This window comes from Rousettus aegyptiacus, unplaced genomic scaffold (genome assembly GCF_014176215.1).
Source record: "Rousettus aegyptiacus isolate mRouAeg1 unplaced genomic scaffold, mRouAeg1.p scaffold_m13_p_15, whole genome shotgun sequence".
NCBI lineage: Eukaryota > Metazoa > Chordata > Mammalia > Chiroptera > Pteropodidae > Rousettus > Rousettus aegyptiacus.
In genome coordinates, this window is record NW_023416290.1 from 47,528,283 (window position 1) to 47,545,911 (window position 17,629).

The 17,629-nt window shown below is 38.9% G+C and overlaps 1 protein-coding gene across 2 annotated transcripts in view; it reads right to left on the reverse strand.

Moving 5' to 3' along the window:
- Positions 1 to 388: 388 nt before the first annotated feature.
- TNFRSF11B (TNF receptor superfamily member 11b) overlaps positions 389 to 17,629 on the reverse strand; it is a 34,704-nt gene continuing 17,463 nt past the window's right edge. For both annotated transcript variants that reach the window (XM_016147505.2, XM_016147496.2), the window contains 4 exons: positions 8,215 to 8,584; positions 4,422 to 4,613; positions 2,644 to 2,868; positions 389 to 925 (listed from right to left, as the gene is read on the reverse strand). In XM_016147505.2, the coding sequence (XP_016002991.2) occupies positions 537 to 925; positions 2,644 to 2,868; positions 4,422 to 4,613; positions 8,215 to 8,584 (1,176 nt within the window). In that variant the 3' untranslated portion in view covers positions 389 to 536. The remainder of the gene's footprint in view (positions 926 to 2,643; positions 2,869 to 4,421; positions 4,614 to 8,214; positions 8,585 to 17,629) is intronic.

Below are 17,629 nucleotides of genomic sequence, written 5' to 3' on the forward strand. Positions count from 1 at the left end.
ATATATTCTTTCTAACATTAAGTCTTACACAATTTCCCTTTAGGATGATAATATGTACAAACCTTATATCTGAAGGAATATAAATAGCAAAAACTGTAATAGTGTTACAGATATATTAGTACTTTTACAGAAAAATAATGGCTTTCTAATAAAAGCCTCTAGACAGCTGAAATCTCAAAGCTATTTAAGTTAGACATTCCCATATTTAGTAAGGCACAATGGAGTCTAGAGTCTAGTTTCTTATTTCCAGTTGAATTACTGCAAACAGTAATAAGAGAAAATATAGTCAGTAGATGTTGGACCAGATCTGTTGGTTGAATAAACTATTTGGGGTTTAATGAACTTTTGGGGGAGAAGTTAGTTCTTTCTCCACACCATAGCCTTTTGCTTTTTTTTTTTTTTTAATGCCCTGGGGCCAAATACAGTCTTTGGTGATGAGAAAGAAATCATTTTACCCCCTCAAGTGCCTGAGAAACAGTTTACTCATCCATTGGGTCTGGTCCATTATGAGGAAACAGCTTGATGACCATTTTTGGTTATAAGCAGCTTACTTTTACTGATTGGACCTGGTTCCCTATCATTTCTAAAAATAGCTTCTGATACAATCTGTACATCGTGAAGCTGTGAAGGAACCTGATGGTCTTCTTCAGACTCTGAGTGACAGTTTTGGGAAAGTGGTATGTTTTCAGGTGCTTCAGCGCGTGCATTAGGCCCTTCAGAGTGTCCTGGTCGCCGTTTTTCATTCTCCACAGGCTGAGCAGCTTCAGGACCTGCTCACTCGATTTGCATGTCTTTGTTGTTTTCTCAATGTCTTCTGTTGTAACTTTCTTCCCTGGCAAGCTTTCCATCAAGCTGCGGAGCTGTTCGAAGGTGAGGTTTGTATGCCCGATGTGTCTCTGCACGCTGTTTTCACAGAGGTCAATATCTGCATAGAGCAAAAACACAGACATGTTCACATCACGTACATTCTTCTAATGCCAGCACAAAACTACCCTGAGGCCAAGGTTTTCTAAGCTTCATAACTTTGAGGATATCTTTTTCCTTTTCCCTTTTTTAAATGAGGGCTTAAGTGATGCTAGTTATTTCTAAGAACTGAGATAAATATTACTTCGTGTTATCATAAGATAATATGCTATACTAGGCATCCAACAAAGCATTGTGAGAAGCCCTAATTTTGAAATTACCAGTATAAAACTATGGGCGCATCATTCTCAGTTTTCAAAAAAAAAAAAAAAGTTTGAGAAATAAACGCGATAACATTTTAGAAAAACAAAGTATTCAAGTTAGTTATTTTGTAATATAAACTTTCGCTAGTTGATATCTGATAAATGCACTATTTAAAAAGAGTTAGTTGCTTCAAATAGTCTTTAATAAATGGCACCAGAGGATTACTACCACAGAGAAAATCTAAAAACCCAATAAATTGAGGCCAAGGAATAGGATGATATATACAGCCTAGAGAATATTTCGGTAATGAGCTAGGACATAAACATAAGAGAAAGTAACTAATGTTTCTATTAACGACATGAGTCATTTAATATCTGTGAGCCCTAAGGCAAGTCAATTCATCTTTCTGAGCTGAAATGTCCTCATTTATAAAATAGGAATTTGGTCCCTTCCGATTCTAACAGTCTCTGAACCTCTATTTCTTTTTCTTTTTGCTTCAAGGCTAATTATACTTTCAAAGAATACATTTTGTTTGCCAAAAACAGAAGAAAGTTTACGCTTTTGCACAAGTGAAAGCATTCAGCCGTCAAATGTGTTAGTCTCCTAACATCTGTTGCCTCAGCTTCAGACGTGTGAGACTTTTACGGTAGTGTAGGATTCAGTCATTTAACTACAGTGACAAGAAGACTGGATTTCTCATTGACATTGTCTGTATTATGAAAACAACTCCCTTATTTTTTTTCTGACACGTCCTCCTATTGCTAACTGAAGTCAGAACTCTTTCCCCTATATAACCTAAAGCTTACGGTCTACACTCTAAGGAACTCACTTTCCCCTTTGGATTCTCTCCCATCATAACACATGCACACAGTTTCTAAAGGAGAATCTTTATAAAACTCTAAAACCTGAGAGTACTTTGTTTTATCTAGCCCTTTCCTCCAAGAAGCTCAAACACTTTACAAACCCTATCTCATTAATCCTTACAACATATGCTATTAAAATGGTAATTTTAAAATAGGTTATGTTCTGAGGATTAATGAGAAGTATCTCTAAGACACTTAGAGGCTCTCTGGAGAGCATTACCAAATAAATACAGCATAGCTGTAGAAATGCAGAGAAAGATTTAAAGTAGTTAAAGAACTTCTAGGGAAGTCAGTGAGGATGCTAATAAAACTGATAAGGGATATAGAGGCAGATTTCCTGAGGTCTAGCCCTGTGCTTGACATGGATTGTGTCTTCTTCATACTCTTTAAAAAGTAAAGGAGGTAGGATGTGGAGGAGCTGAGAACAGAACCCCGCATAGCTGCTCTGGAACATTGTCTGTCCCGTCACATTGTGGAAACTCTTTCAGTCCAACAATAATCCCAGAAGGGAAACATTACCCACACAACCACACAGGTAGTCTGTTCCTGTTTCATGAGAAATGGGCGTCTTTGATTTCTGATCGACTCGTTTATCTCAGGTTACCTACCATACCTTGGATAATCTTCTTGACCATATCTTGGTCTTTGTTTTGATGTTTCCATAACTTCAGCAGCTGGAAAGTCTGTTCTTGCGAGTTGTGCCGCCGTTTTATCCTCTCCACGCTCTCTGCATTGACTTTGGTGCCAGGCAGGTTTTCTACCAGGACACTGAGCCAGTTGGGGGTAAATTTGGTAGGAATGGCAAATCTGAACAACGCCTCCTCACACAGGGTGACATCTAAAGGAAGGTGAGAAAACCAAGAAAATTTATTCAATGATTGGATTCTTGGAAATCTATTGGCCAAAAATCAAACTTAAAAAAAAAAAAAAAAAACCCACACAATTGGATTTTCCAAAACATGATATGCCAAAATGTAAAGTTTGAATAAAATCAACCTATTGGCTGGTTTTCGTGACAAATTATCAACCTAACTGGGTTGATGTCCTTTTTAATGTTCTTTTAGGGCATTTTAGGGGAGAAAGTTTAATAGATGTCTAATAAGAATTAATATTGCTATAAAATTGCAGCAAAAAAGTCTGTGATGTAATGTAAATATTAATGTTCTGTTGAGGTTTACCTAGTGCCTACAAGATACTTCAAAATAAGTATCAAAACAAATATAATCATTGCTTTCAAAGGAGCTTGAAAGTAATCTGAAATTGTGTATTAATTTCTATACATACACAAACATATAGTTTGCCTTTAGGAATAAGACTATATATATACATATGTAGAAGCATATATTAAATGAAAAGATAGTCACACAAAACAAATGGTACAATGGCCTAAGTTTCCAGGTAATTCCATGGATTAAGAATTTGTCTTTGGATTCATCAGGCCTGGGTTGGAATCCTGGCTCTGCCCGTATAGCGAAGTACCTGACATATGGTACGTGCTCAATGGATTAAAGAGAATGTTAAAGGTAGAAGTCATTCTTCTTACTATTCTTTCCCTTATTCCATTTTTTTTTTTAGATAAGAAAGCAGAAAGGCTAAATGACTTGTCTAAAATTTCAGTGACACAGTGAAAAAATGTTGGAACTGAATCAAAACTTAAATCTCCCAACCCACTTTCCTATGCTTCATACACTTCCATGTCAAATAAACGGATGTTGGGGAGAATCAAGCTAGTTCATGACATTGTTTGGCTAAATGCTAAAAGACAGATTATCCTTGGTGTAATGAGTCCTTGGTAGAAAGTGTGAGATTAGTCTAGAGGTAGGGATGACAGAGTAAGAACACTGACCAGAGAAGTATCATCAGCGACATGGTATGCATTCAGATAACTTGCGCTTGGAGCTGGAGATTTTCTGAATAAAGAGTTTAAGACAACGCAAGGAACTTGAACTTCCATGTAACAGGTGCAGCAATACCATAGGTAACGAAGCCAATGTTACATTTCTAATGTGTCATCATTTTATGTCACCGTGCTTCTTAGATGCCAATTTATACTTTGGGTCATAATACAGGTATTCTTAAAAGTGATAAACATGCATAACAAAAAATTCTGCAATTTGGACACTGATCATTTGACCTCAGACGTAACCTTTACGACACCCTTTTCCCCACAGTTAAGATTTGAGTCAAGTGTGAAAGGAAGAAAGTCAGGGTTTGGAGCATGATCCATGAGATGATGAAGACTTTTTTGAGTTGTGGCTTTAGCAGTGATGCACAGAGGATATCCTTAGCTGGTTAAAATTCAAGAAAAGGGAAATGTAAGTTTGACTAAGAAGGTGGCCAGAAGGTCTTGTAATCAATGCAGAGGTGGTGCAGAGGCTGATTTATAATTACCTATTCCGCATTTGTGAGTCGGCTCACTGTTTCCAGAACATATGTTGTCATGTGTTGCATTTCCTTTCTGACTCAGAAGGAGACCTAAGGCACTGCAGTTTGTGTGTTTTCTACAGGGTGCTTTAGATGACGTTTCATTCGAGAAGAACCCATCTGGACATCTTTTGCAAACCGTGTTTCGCTCTGGGGTTCCTACAGAAAACATCAAACAACTTAGCGCATTCTTCTCAAATACTTTCACAGCAGATACCCTTTTAACAGTTTTGGAAAGACTTTTCCCTTGGTTTCTACTACCGGTGTTTTACTATTAATGTTGTACAAAACTTTAGGCATTCTTATTTCTCACTTCAGTAGAGAGAAGAAAACTTCCAGAATTAGTCCCTTAGGCGATCTCCCTTCCTCGTAATACAAACACGAGTCTGTTACCTACGAGACACTTGTGAAATGTGAGAGGAAAGGATAGAAGGGTGGGCTATTCATTAGTCCTGTCTCTGCCAGAGTGTCAGCAGGTCTTGTTGTCCACCATATTCTTCACGCAATTATCCTGGAATGTCATGAAGATGACTGTTATGTAACTGCTATAATATTTCTCTTCAAAATCAGTACCTGCTGAACGCGCGTCATTAATTTCCACTCGGTGCCTACCGAAGTTCTTTCTTTCCTGAATCCTAATTTTGAAGCACTCATAGGTATGCTAACCTTGAGAAGTAAAAATTTACAACATTATAATAAACTTTTGAAGGTGGCAGTAAAGTTGGCTGCCGTAACCCTGCAGTTAAGCTGCACAGTAAATGGAAGATGATATACCGCTAACTTAAACGGTTGAGTTTTATCAGAGTATAGTCGTTAAAATCTCAGGGAAGGGTGCCTGCAAGGGCATTTTATTTCATGGTGGAAAGATACTTGACGAATCTGGAGAAATCGTTGGTAGGCAAACTTGAACCAGTCAACAACGAAAGATGTTATTAAAAATAAATACCTTCAAAGCCTTGACTCTATTATTCACGGATAAATCATACATTACAGTGTATTTGCATATGAAAATACCTCCATCTAGTGTAAGCTAGTTGAACAGATTTAGACATCAATATTCAAATGTAGCTTTTACAGGACAATTCTGGCTAATGAAAGATAACAAGTACAAAAGGGACAAATAATGAAAGCTACAAGAAGTTAATAAACTTCAATTATTAAGAATTCAAACCTCCCACCTCACTGTATCAAAACCAGAAGGAAAAAAAAAAAAGAGTGAAATGGTTTAGTACTAGTTTGATCTCCTATTAAAGGGATTAACGATACATCGACCAATGAATGGTGAAGGGCTGGCAGGAAAAAAAGGACGTGGGAAACCACAGGAGGAAACCTTTCTGTATTAAATACCATGCCCAGGGTTGCAGTGGCATTTTAGGAACCAACTTACAAAGAGGTCTATTATTTTAAAAAGAACTTTGTATTATACTCCTCTCCTTCAACGGGATCCAACTCCACTCCAGTTCCTACAATATCATAAGCAAAGCGAGTCCATGGTGCTCTTTCATTGCTAATGTTCTGGGAATAAGTGGACTTGGACATCTGGATCCAAGCCTCCCTTTGCCAAGCGCCATGGGTTCTGAAAAGCCAAGTACACGGAGAAGAATCTTGTTGTTCTTCAGATACATGTTGATGGCTTGGGTCCTTGCATGCTTTCTGATGAGGTCATTGGTCTGAGACGTTCTTTCAGGTAGTTTAGCCTTTCCAGTCTTTTAACAAGAAATCCAAAAATGATAGAACTAAAGTTTCTTAATACTTTGGAGGTTTTAAATAGTGACCTTCCTGAAGAGGACCTTCTTCTTTTATAATCGAAATAACTTTTTATAAAGAAAGACTTATTCATCTAAGTAGATGATTTTGCCTTTATTAATATCAGTGGAAACATAAAAAGTATAATCTTGCAGGCAAAAGGTAAAATATCATAATCACGAGAGGAGTTCTGTTTTATAGTTGAAAATTTCACCATGCTAGCCATAAGTAATTACATAGGAGTTACAGGACTAACAAATAGAGTGAAGTAAATAAAATATGGAGAAGAGACAATCTGACTTCAAAACAGCAAAGGAAAGGAATGGTTATTAAATAATTTTTAAAACAACCTTGCATAGTCCTTCCTTCTCTTTGCGCTAGAAACCTCTTCCATGAGGAACTTGTCTGGGTTTTTAGGGAGAAAGAGGTAAATAAACCCTACCGTGGTGCCACAAAATAAAATGTTTATCTTTGTCCTAAGTCCTCTGGCTGCCGGTTACTACATTCTACAAAGAGATTTCCATGCTTATGTGAGAAAAATCCTTGCTATTTTCATTATTTTTCAAAGCTTTCTAGTTCCCAAGCTGCATAGTCCCTTAATTAATTTTCCTACATATACAACTTACTGAATTGAATTAAATTAATTTGTTTTTATTGGATGGGCTTCCCTCTCTCACACACACACAAGTTGGCTGTGCTTTTGAGTCCCAAAATATCCAAAAAAACTGGGAAGTATCACCAATTGCTCCCTCAAATACTCATGCTAGAGGCATTTTAAGGAACTCATACAATTTGGATCTTCTGTGATTAATTTTATAATAAGGTTCATAACTTAGGAAATAATATATTTCGATTTTTAATGTTTCCTTTTATAATTTATCATCTAATAATTTAGACTCTGTATATCATAACTTCTGAAAGTTAAAATAGTTACAAATAATTTGCACTTGCTAAACCGGTGTTGTCTGCAGGGTTGATTTTGCCATCAGGGGACAACTGGTAATGTCTGGAGACATTTTTGGTTGTCGCAACTGGGGGAGGAATGCTATTAGCATCTAGTGGCTAGAGACCAGGGATGCTGCTGAACGCTCCACAACGCACAGGACAGCTGCCTCAGAAAAAGAAAATCCAACCCGAAATGTCAATGGCGCAGAAGTTGAATAGCACTGCTACAAACCGTGATCAGAATCTATAGCAACTACTACTTTCTCCTCAAAAGTAAGTGAATTACTCTTAATTTTCCCAAGCTATGAGACTATGTGAAGATACAGACTACACTGAAGCTTCATGAATGTGGTAGAAAAAAAAGTGGGTTGCAGCTTTAAAAGATTCAATGCACGGCGGCCTTACCCTAGAAAGAAAAAGTGCTTGGTTCGTAGACAAGTGCTTACTGTCGGCCTGACAATCTGTTTCGCCTAAGATAAAGAATAAGCTCACTGATGAGATACTGCTATAGTCTTTATCCTCCCAGACACTCAACCCCCATGCCCAGGGAAAAACTAGCTTCATTTTTTATAATGAAGTGCATTTCCCCTAACCATTCTCATTTTTTGCATAATTAATTATAACTACTCATTGTCAGCACTCCAGAGTCTCGTTAATATGAGCATAATTACTCTCTTGGTATCAATTAAGATTTCTGAGGTTTATCAAAAAGCATCGCAGTTTGAAGCCGTCCATGCTGAAGAGAAACATGGAGGTACATATCAACCATAAACAGTGTAACTTAGAGTGTGTCTCTTTGAAAAAGCAATCCATCATGTATCTCGTTAGAGAGCAATTTGTTGCATTTGAGATTTGTCACTAAATTGCCCTGTGGTGGCGGAGTATTCCTCTGAGAAACGGTCCTTTGGCGGCAATCCAGAATCGTAGTACATACCTGGCAGGTCCCGTTACCTTTGCAATTTGCTATCCTATAATGTCATCAGACAAAAGTGTTCCCTGAAACTTTCCCTCCCGTGTGACTTCGTACAATGCTAATTAATTTCGCCGCGAGTGGAAAGCTGACACGTACCGGCCTGCAGCACTCCGGCCCCAGGGGGACAGCTCCTGTGCTTCAGGCAGAACTCCACCTCGAGGTAGCGCCCTTCCTCACATTCGCACTTGAGGTTCTGGGTGCGGTTGCACTCCTGCTTGACGTACTGCAGCTCCTTGCACACTAAGTTGCAGTACAGACACTCGTCACTGGTGTGCCAGGTGTCCGTGTAGTGCATGTCGGGACAAGGGGCACACATGGTCTTCCGCCTTGCCGTACAGTGTTGTTTTAGGTAGGTGCCAGGAGGACATTTGTCACACGTTAGCTGGCGAGAGGTTTCTGGGTCATAATGTAGGTACTTTGGAGGAAATGTTTCCTGGGTGGTCCATTTCATAGAGATGTCCAAGAACTAGAAGAAAGGGAAATAGTGGCATGTTAGCATGGAAATAGGGTGGTTCTTCTGTGCAAAGGCATCATTAGGCTTAGAGTCTTTTACGATCTGAAGCCTCATGACCTTCCTGCCTACTGAGCTGCACCACTAAGTAAGTTCAGGAGCCATAATTCTCGCCTCTGTTAGCTTAAACTCAAAGACCAAGATGATAATGGCAGCACACCTACCAAGTCGATTCAGCTCCTAGGTGATAGGAGTAAAAAGCCCGTTAGAATGAAACTTATTACAGTCAGATGCACCACTAAATGACCCACGTGATCTCCCTGGACTTCATTGATCTCTAGATGATTGAATTGTGTGAACAAGTGGTTTTCAGAACAGCTCTCTCAGATTCCTTGATAAAAATGTAGATGCCTCGTATCCACATCTCTAAACATTCTGATTTCACAGGTATGGAATCGGGGCTGGGATTTAAGAAAAACTCTTGTAGTGATTCTGATGTATGGAGTCCATATTCAATAGTTATTTTTTTATTCACTTGACGAGTAGTTATTGAGCCTTTATAGGTGCCGAGCTCTGTTCTGAGTCATTGGGATAAAGCAGTGACTGAAACAGGCAAGAAACTCTGCTCTTGTGGAATTTAAATCCAATTGGGGGTGGGGGAGGGTAAGAAAATAAGTAACAAACTACAGATAAATTAGGTTAGAAGTGTTGTTTAAAAAAATGAGGCAGAGAAAGAAATTGGAAACATGGAGGTGAATGGGGAGGACACAGGAACCAAGCTTAGGACTAGACGATATCTCTCTGTTAGTTCAACCATTCTGAGACGTAATGGTTCCAAACACACAGTGAAGCAAAGAGTTGGTGATGTGCGAAGATCGTATGATTACATCAGCAGTCGTCTGATCCTTCCTTCATTTCACAGATATGTGTTGAATGCTCACCAGGACTATACCAGGGATGTGCTGGTGAGTAGGACACAGTCCCTGTCCCCATGAGCTTGCGATCTGCTGGATAGAGTCCTAGAATTTTAGGACCGATGTTTCCTCCCGAACATCACATGACCTAGTCTTGACTCTCATAGGTCAACAATGTCTAGAATATTAAATGACCACCTCTCTTCAGGTTAACTGGGAAAAACTTTAGGGAGCAGGCAGGGTTTGGGGCGTTTCCACACACATTGCAGGAAGAATTCTATGAAGCAAAATGAATCTTTTGCAGGCAAGGGTCCTATTTGGGTGAGCAACTCCACCTGGGCATTCATTCTCATATTCTAGATCTCAAAGGGTCTTCTAGGGAGCACTGAAGTAGCTCTTCACACTAATCACAGGAAAGACACAGTCAGAAGAAACAGTGGTTGTGTGTATGTGTGTGTGTGTGTGTGTAGGGGATGGTTTGTTTGGTTTTTATTATTTGTTTTTGGTAAAGGGATCAACACTGGCTATTTTCAGGCTTCAGAGAGGTGTCAAGCCAAACACAAGAAATGTTTCCAAAGTCTGTAGAATTCAGGAAATTTCACAGAAACCCCTTGACCTGAGAAATGCATACCAAGCTAAGGAAACAGCAAAGCCTTGGAAATTAGGAGTGACAAAAATAAAGAATGGCTTTTTTCATAAGTACTTGGACATTTTAATTTAAGTAATTTTATTCACTTCTTATTGGAAAACAAGTGTCAAGGCTTGCTATATGACCGGATAAACCAGAAGAAAATGAACCAAATAGTTCACATAGGGCCCTGGACCTTTCAACCAAGAACGATTTTCAGAGTGCCATGATGTAAAGGAATCCTAATACAGTGCAAACCCAGGACTGCTTTGGCGGTCTTTTCAAGACACCCCCATACCTGAGGATTTCTGGGGGAAATATGTTCTTGTGTCTTCCTGGGGTTTCTTATTGGCTCAGTCAAAGTCGGATGACATTAGGGAAGGAAGTGGGCCAGAATAAGGTGAAAGTTCTGGTTTGCTCTAGAGTTTTCAGAAATGAATCTATTCACTCAACATGCATTTATCGAGTACCTGCTGTAGGCCAGGCGTCACAGAAGGGGTGTAACATAGAGTGGTGCACAAAACAAAGATGGTTCTTTCCTGCAAGGGGCTTACAGTCTAGTGAGGCAGCAGACGGCAGAGAAGCAAAGAAACAAATGATCACAAATAACAATTGGTGTTTTGAAGGAAACAAAGCAACACGAAGTCACTTCTTGGTCATTTGAATATATTATGCTACATCATTCAAAGCCCCCCGTGTGGTGGATCTAAATATTTAGAAATATTTAGACATTTCTAAAATCCTCAATGCTAGGAATGACGTTTTCCTGGTGCGACTTGAAAAGACAAGGAAATCGATAAGAAATGCTTTTTTCTCTTGCTGTTCAACTTTGAAGGTTTGGTTACCTTCAAGAGGCCTGGCCCAAAGGTCCAGAGGGAGGCCTTTGTCTTGCATGCTACTGCTGAGTGAGCCCCGCCCCGCCCAACTTCCCGACTTCCCGTCATTCCCCCTTTCCCATTCGGCGTGGTCCAGTTATGCTCTCTCATTTGTCAGTGCTGACTCTCTCCTCCCTGACCAAGAAGTGATGCTGATGGGGTGGGAAACCCCGCAGATGGTGTCCATGTTCCTGACTGGAAGGAGCCACTCAAATATAAGATCAGACCGAGAATGCTGAATCGATTTGTATTTTTCTAGGCAATTGGACATGGCCATGCTTTAGAAATTTATTGCCATTTCTTCAAAAATACAGAGAAGTTGAGGTGAAAGAAATCCATGGAGGAAAACAAATAAGGCTGACTTAAAGATTACAGAGCAATTCTGTTAGTGAAGGTAATTTCTCCAAGGCCACTGCATGGAATTATCATATGTAGTTTTAAAAATCAGAAAGCCTTGAGGAACTGCAAACTTGTTTTCAGCAAGTTCCATTGGGCCTCTCTGTTTTATTTGAAAATTTTCCACTTTGGTAGAAGACAGAACTCTATGTGGCCAAAAGTGGATGTTTAGGTCTCCATCTCTGGTTAGCCCCAATTCCCACATAGAATTTCTGAAACTAGTCATTGTACAGAGGATGGACGAGATTAATAGAACTCCTCATCAGTCCCCTCTCTTACTTCCTTTGCATTTCCTGGAAAAGCAATGAGGAAGATGCCAGGGGAAAACAGGTCATCTTAACGTTGGCTCCATTTCGTTTGCCAGTGGACAAGTTAAAAACTAACAAGAGCATCTGCAAAAGCTAAGATGTGTGCATAGGCGTGTTTGCAGAAGCATGAAGTGCTTTTTGAAGAAGAAGCCACTGTTTTTTGGTGTTTCATGCTTGACTTTTAAAAAAATTTGATGGAATTTTCTCTGTTTTTTCTTTCTTCCTCTTCCCATTTCCTATCTGTTCATCTTTGATGTAGACCACTTGTGCCAAAGGGAATCCGAACGACCTCCAATCTAGTGCTTCTCACCAGTCCAGGAAGTAGTCCCAAACCCATCATGCCTCTTATCTTGAAAGGCTCCATCTCCAATAGCTGTGTTCTTCTCCTCGCCTTCTGTTTTTAATGTTGGACAATGTTAAAGAAGTTTCTGTTTCAAACCCAACTATCTTTCCTCATCTATCGAAGGTTAGCAGATGATGGCAGTGGGTGAAGGTGGTAGGTAGGTTGAATTCAGTTGTTCTCTAAAGCATTTTCTAGCTCTGGTATTGTCACATTCTGTGGTTTGACAGAGCTTAATTAGTCAATGAACTTGGAAACATACCTTGTTCTAACCCCCTTCCTACTTCTTGCTCTACTGCTTAATTTATGAAACCCCTTTTTGCTGCAGAACTCTCTTAACCATTCTCCACTTGTCAGATTCACCCATGCCTTCCGCATCCTCAGCAAAACTGAGGATGTGCCAGCACCCTAAATTCTCCGCTCTGCCCTCTCCTCTGTAATGCCATCTCCTGTCTGCTTTTACCAATGGAGTTGCACGCTTAACAAAAGTGAGTTGTCTGGTGCTGAATCTGCTTATGCTCATTGTATATATGTACCTATATATGCTTTAGTTCTAGTGTTAGGTAATTCAATTGACTAGTATGTAAACCAATAAGCATGAGTGTGAAAAAAGAATTATTTTTGTATAAAAAGTAAATGGAATGCTCTGGGGATGACTTGGCAAGGATGCGCTACAAAAAAAAAAAATCTACTGTGAATTTGGGATATTGAGTCAATTATAAAAACAAAATGGAATAAATATCTAGAATGATTACATAATCAATTTGTTTCAGAAATGTCTTTAAGCGCCAAAACCTAAATGAATGGGTCATACATTACAGGTTAGGCTTGTGTAAGAAAGGCAGCCTAGGACACTAGTTAGCAAACACAGATTCCAAGAAAAGCCTGGACCAGTTCTCAACACACAGGTGAATAAATGCTTATTTAAATGTTTTCAGTCAAAAGAAAATATTTAAGATTTATGTGTATAATTTTTTTTATTATTAAAGACTTGAACTTATTTTTCAGTTGATCACCCAATTCTTAATCTCAAACACTTAAAATTTCTAATGAAAATTCTCCATATTTACAAAGTAGAAGGACATGATAATGCTATGTGCAGGCAGCAAAAATGGGCAATACGAAGATGGAATTTTGTTTCGTCTAGTTCATTGTAACACACACACACACATTAAATCTCTATACTGTACAAGGCAATGGACTAAAATTAATCTTTCTATATTGGCTTGTACATACTTTAGGATCTTTTATTATCATCATCAAGTCTCTACCAGCTACAAAAACGAGTCTTGGAATGAGTAATTAACCATCCCAAGTCACAATAATTAGTGGAGCAGAATCCAGACCCAAAGCCTGTGCCATAGAATACTGTTTTTCGCCCAAATCCTTTAACATTTACCAAATGCTCTCACTTATGCCATAGCCTTCATGCATTGTACGAAAGTAAGCCCTAAAGTGCTAATTTTTCATTCAGACTCAAGAGCATAGAGTTAAAAGATCAGCCAAAGCCTTCCCACAGTCCAGATGAATGGACACTGACTTTTCCTTCTTTTGCTAAGACTAGCTCTTGTCCAAAGCTACTGAGATGGACATTTCTCAGATGACAAGTGATCTGACCATAGCATTGTATTGGCACAAACTTCTTCTTAGAACACAAAGGAAGAATACACCTCCTCCAGCGAGTTTATTCTTGCATTAGGCAGTGCAGCCAGTCCCATTCTACTGAGCTTGCTCTTTGGTATGCAGAATGATGAGTGACCCTCTGGGTTTCCGTTTATGGAAAATTCATTAAAAAGAGCCCACACAACGCTTGAAATAACTACTTTGTTTGGGAGCTCCTTTTGTCATCCTTTGTCATGATCTTTGCCACAGAGAACTATTTGAGGACTATCCAGAGTTAGGTAAACTTCTGGTCAGTTTGGAAACCATGCCATTTTATAGTTCATCTTAGCCAAGAAAGGAACATTCAGGACATATATCATGGTGAGTTTTTGAAAGATCTCTTGTAGTATGAATTATAAAGCTAATTAAAAAAATCTATTTTCCTATGGAGGTTAGTTTGTTTGCTTTTCTTAGTCTTATAGTGTAGTAGCTCCTTTTCATTTTCCTCCAGTTCTTGAGTAATTCATCTATTCATTCATTCAGCAAACAATTACTGAAACAGTTACTATGCCCTGGAAACACCGCTAAGCGATGGAATTGAATAAGTCTCATAGGAACATTCATCTAAAAGCCCAGCCTGATGAAAATATTCATAAATCACTGCAAAACAACTGGTCGCAGAAAGAGAGGGGAAAGAGAATTAAGAAAAGACTCGACAGAGACACAGATCAGAAGTGAGAAGGTGCTGAAGTGAGACACTCGTAATGGAGGACAGGGAGCGATGGATATGATACTCTGGCTGATCGCATGGGAAGCGGGTACTAGAAAGAACAATTGAAGAACATGCCCATGAATTCTAACAATTAGTTACATGGTGTTGTCATTAATTACTGACAGAAGAAGAAAGAGTTATGGAGAAAGGCAATGAATTTCGTTTGGAACATCTTCTATCCATGAGAACCAAACGATGATATCTAGTAGACAACTGGATATATGTAGTGGGGATTCAGGACAGAAATACGGATAAGGACACAGTCTTCAGGGTTATGAACACATAAATGGGACTAGAAGCAGAGAGATCAGATGGCATTACCCAAGGATACTGTATACTCGTAAAAAAAGACACAAATATTAACCCTTGAGACTCAAGCACCCATACGATGGAATGAAAAAGAGGTTAGAGTAGAGATATCACAGAGACTTTCAAGATGCATGCTGAACGGATAATGAATAATCAGTTCTAAGAAGTGTACAGCATGGCAATTAATGAGATCAATGTAAATTAACAGCAGCACTTTCAGCTGGGAGCCTACATTTAGAATATGCACACCAGGGCTGCCAGCTCAGATCACCTGGTTAGTTATCCTGGGCCTCTATCTTACTCCTAAAATGAGAATAATTCTTCTTTTACTTTTCCTTGTGCAATTGTTAACTTCAAATGAGTAAAGGGATACAAATAAACTTGGTAAAGAATGAGGTTCCAGACAAGTATGAGGCATTGTTACATATGCTAATTACACGGCACGTGGGAAATGAGAGACACTTTGAATCAAATTTATTCCTGGAGATATTTTGAAGTTTCTTGTCCAGTAGGATGTAACATACCTAAAATGTGCCGTAAGTTGATTATCTACCACATTCTTTATTGTCTCCAGAAAACACGTCTCTGGCATGTTTTAAAAATCAGTTTCAGTGTCTCCTCAACTAGTATTGGTCTCTTGGTCTAGGTCAAGGCAGTCGCATGGGTTTGCTCAGAGGTCCCAGATTAAAAAAAAAAAGTATTAGTCTCCATACTCCTTAAATGGACAGCATGGTGTCTTACACATAGCAAGTATTCATTACATCTAATTTAATTTTATTCAGTTCAGATACATATAGCAAATAACTACTGTGTGTAATTGGGATTATTGATGGTTATATAAATGCAGATAAATATCCACCATGTAAAGAATAAATTTGCAAGAACAAGCACAAAATCTGCAGTTCTCTCATGTGCAAAATGGTAGTGAAGACAGAATCTGCCTGAAGGAAGTTTTTTAAGTGTCTTTCATTTCACATGTACTGTTCCATTTGTATATAGCTTCCATTTTAAAGGTGAATGTGTGAAAAAAGCAGGTGGCTCACTTGAGAGATTTATCTGACACCTCCAGTTCCCCACCTGTGTCGACTGCTGCTTAATAATTTGCACAATAGCCAGTTGTTTGGCTGAAGACTATGTCTTTCGGTAGGAAGTGAGAGCAAACGAATTAAATCTGTTCATCTATACAGAACGGATTCGTTGCCAGTAGCTTTTGCGAGGCAAACGGGAAAGAAAATACAAGCAATTATGATTTATTAGATGAATCACCGGGCCAAATTCTACACTATTTTGCTTCCCTTGCGGCTAAAGAACTGTCTCCAAGTAAAACTTAACTTTAAATGTGATTCCCCCCCCCGCCCCCGCTTCAGAATTTTCCTTTAGTTGTTCGAAGGCTTACAAATTAATTAGCAGTAGCTTGTTTATGTTTGGAATCAACTAGAATTGTCAGGACAGATTTGTTTATGATGCTTTTGGTTCTTCAGAGGAGTGTTACAGACAATTAACACTTCACAGATTAATAAATAAAGGGAGAAAAAACCTCTCAGAAAAAGAACTTGTAATACAGGTAAACACTTAAGACCTTCCAAGGAAGGTATGTTGAAATCTCATATATTTTGGCTTCTGGATCTTAATATTTCTTCTCTCAGGCTTCTGTTATTCAACAGATTTGAGATATAACACCAGTTCTGAAAATTTCCAACTCAACAGCAGGGCCAGTTGCTATTTTCCTTATAATTATGTCCATTCGGGCCCACTTGACAAGCACAGAGGTGATGTCATTACTTCAAATTTTTCCATCTATAGTCCCTGGCATTTTAGGCTCAGAACTGGCAGCACATTTAGTATGTTGACAGTTTTGAACATCAATTTTAAAATTCCATTTTATTTCTACAGTTCTTTTCCTTTGAAGATAGTACATGGCTCGTATCATCTTATGAATCTCTTTTGGTTGCTAATTACCTGGATTGAAGCCCAATGAATATATGGTTAAGGGAAACTGGTGAGAGAAAGTTAAAAAAGGAAAGCTGTGGTGGTTATGAAGTAGAATAGAAACTAGGAGTAGAAATGGAATAAAACAGCATCTGAATTAAACATGTAGGTATTTACTGTGGGCCTCCAACATGTGAAGCACCATATTAGAAGCCCTGGTGGTATGGTAAATAATGATAGCTTGGTAGATTATATTATTATTATACAGTAGGCTGTATACCAAACCCTTTCTTCACATGCTATTATCGTCCATCCCCTTCAACCACCTTTGAGGAGATAGGATAATCCCCATTTTATAGAAGAATGTACTGATTCTCAGGGGAGCTGAGCGGCTTGTCAAAGGCTATAGGGCTAGTACACATTCAAGCTGGGATTAAAGTCCACTCCTGTTTGAATCTAAGCCTTTAACATGTGACTCTTCCCTCTGGAGACTTGCAGTCTCTCGAAGGAGGTAGACACATAAATGATCAACCACAGTACATGTAAAATTCAATAGGATCTATTTTTTCGTCTGTCTACCCATCCATTGATCTATCTTGAACAATAAACCTGATAAGTTCGGGGAGGGGTCACATGGCAGGCCTGACAAATCCAGTGACCAAAAGTAACCACACAGGGTGGTCTGATCATAATAAATTCCTAAGTGGGCAGGCCATGGCAGGTGGTCACCTCCCAGGCCTTAGCAAAAGTCAGTCTTTACCTTAGGTGAGCCCTGTCCACTGTTCTTATGCATCTAGGATAACAGACTTTTGAAATGTGCCTTCAAGGGGTTTAGAAAAGAGATAAGTACAGATACCATAGCACAAGACTACAGAACGCCTCATTGTTATCTTGGTCCCCACAAACAATCTCTATGTGCCGTAAAAGTTAATTAGCTATCCTGTACCCACCAACGTAAAAGATGTGTTTCTCCATTTTGCTTTTTAT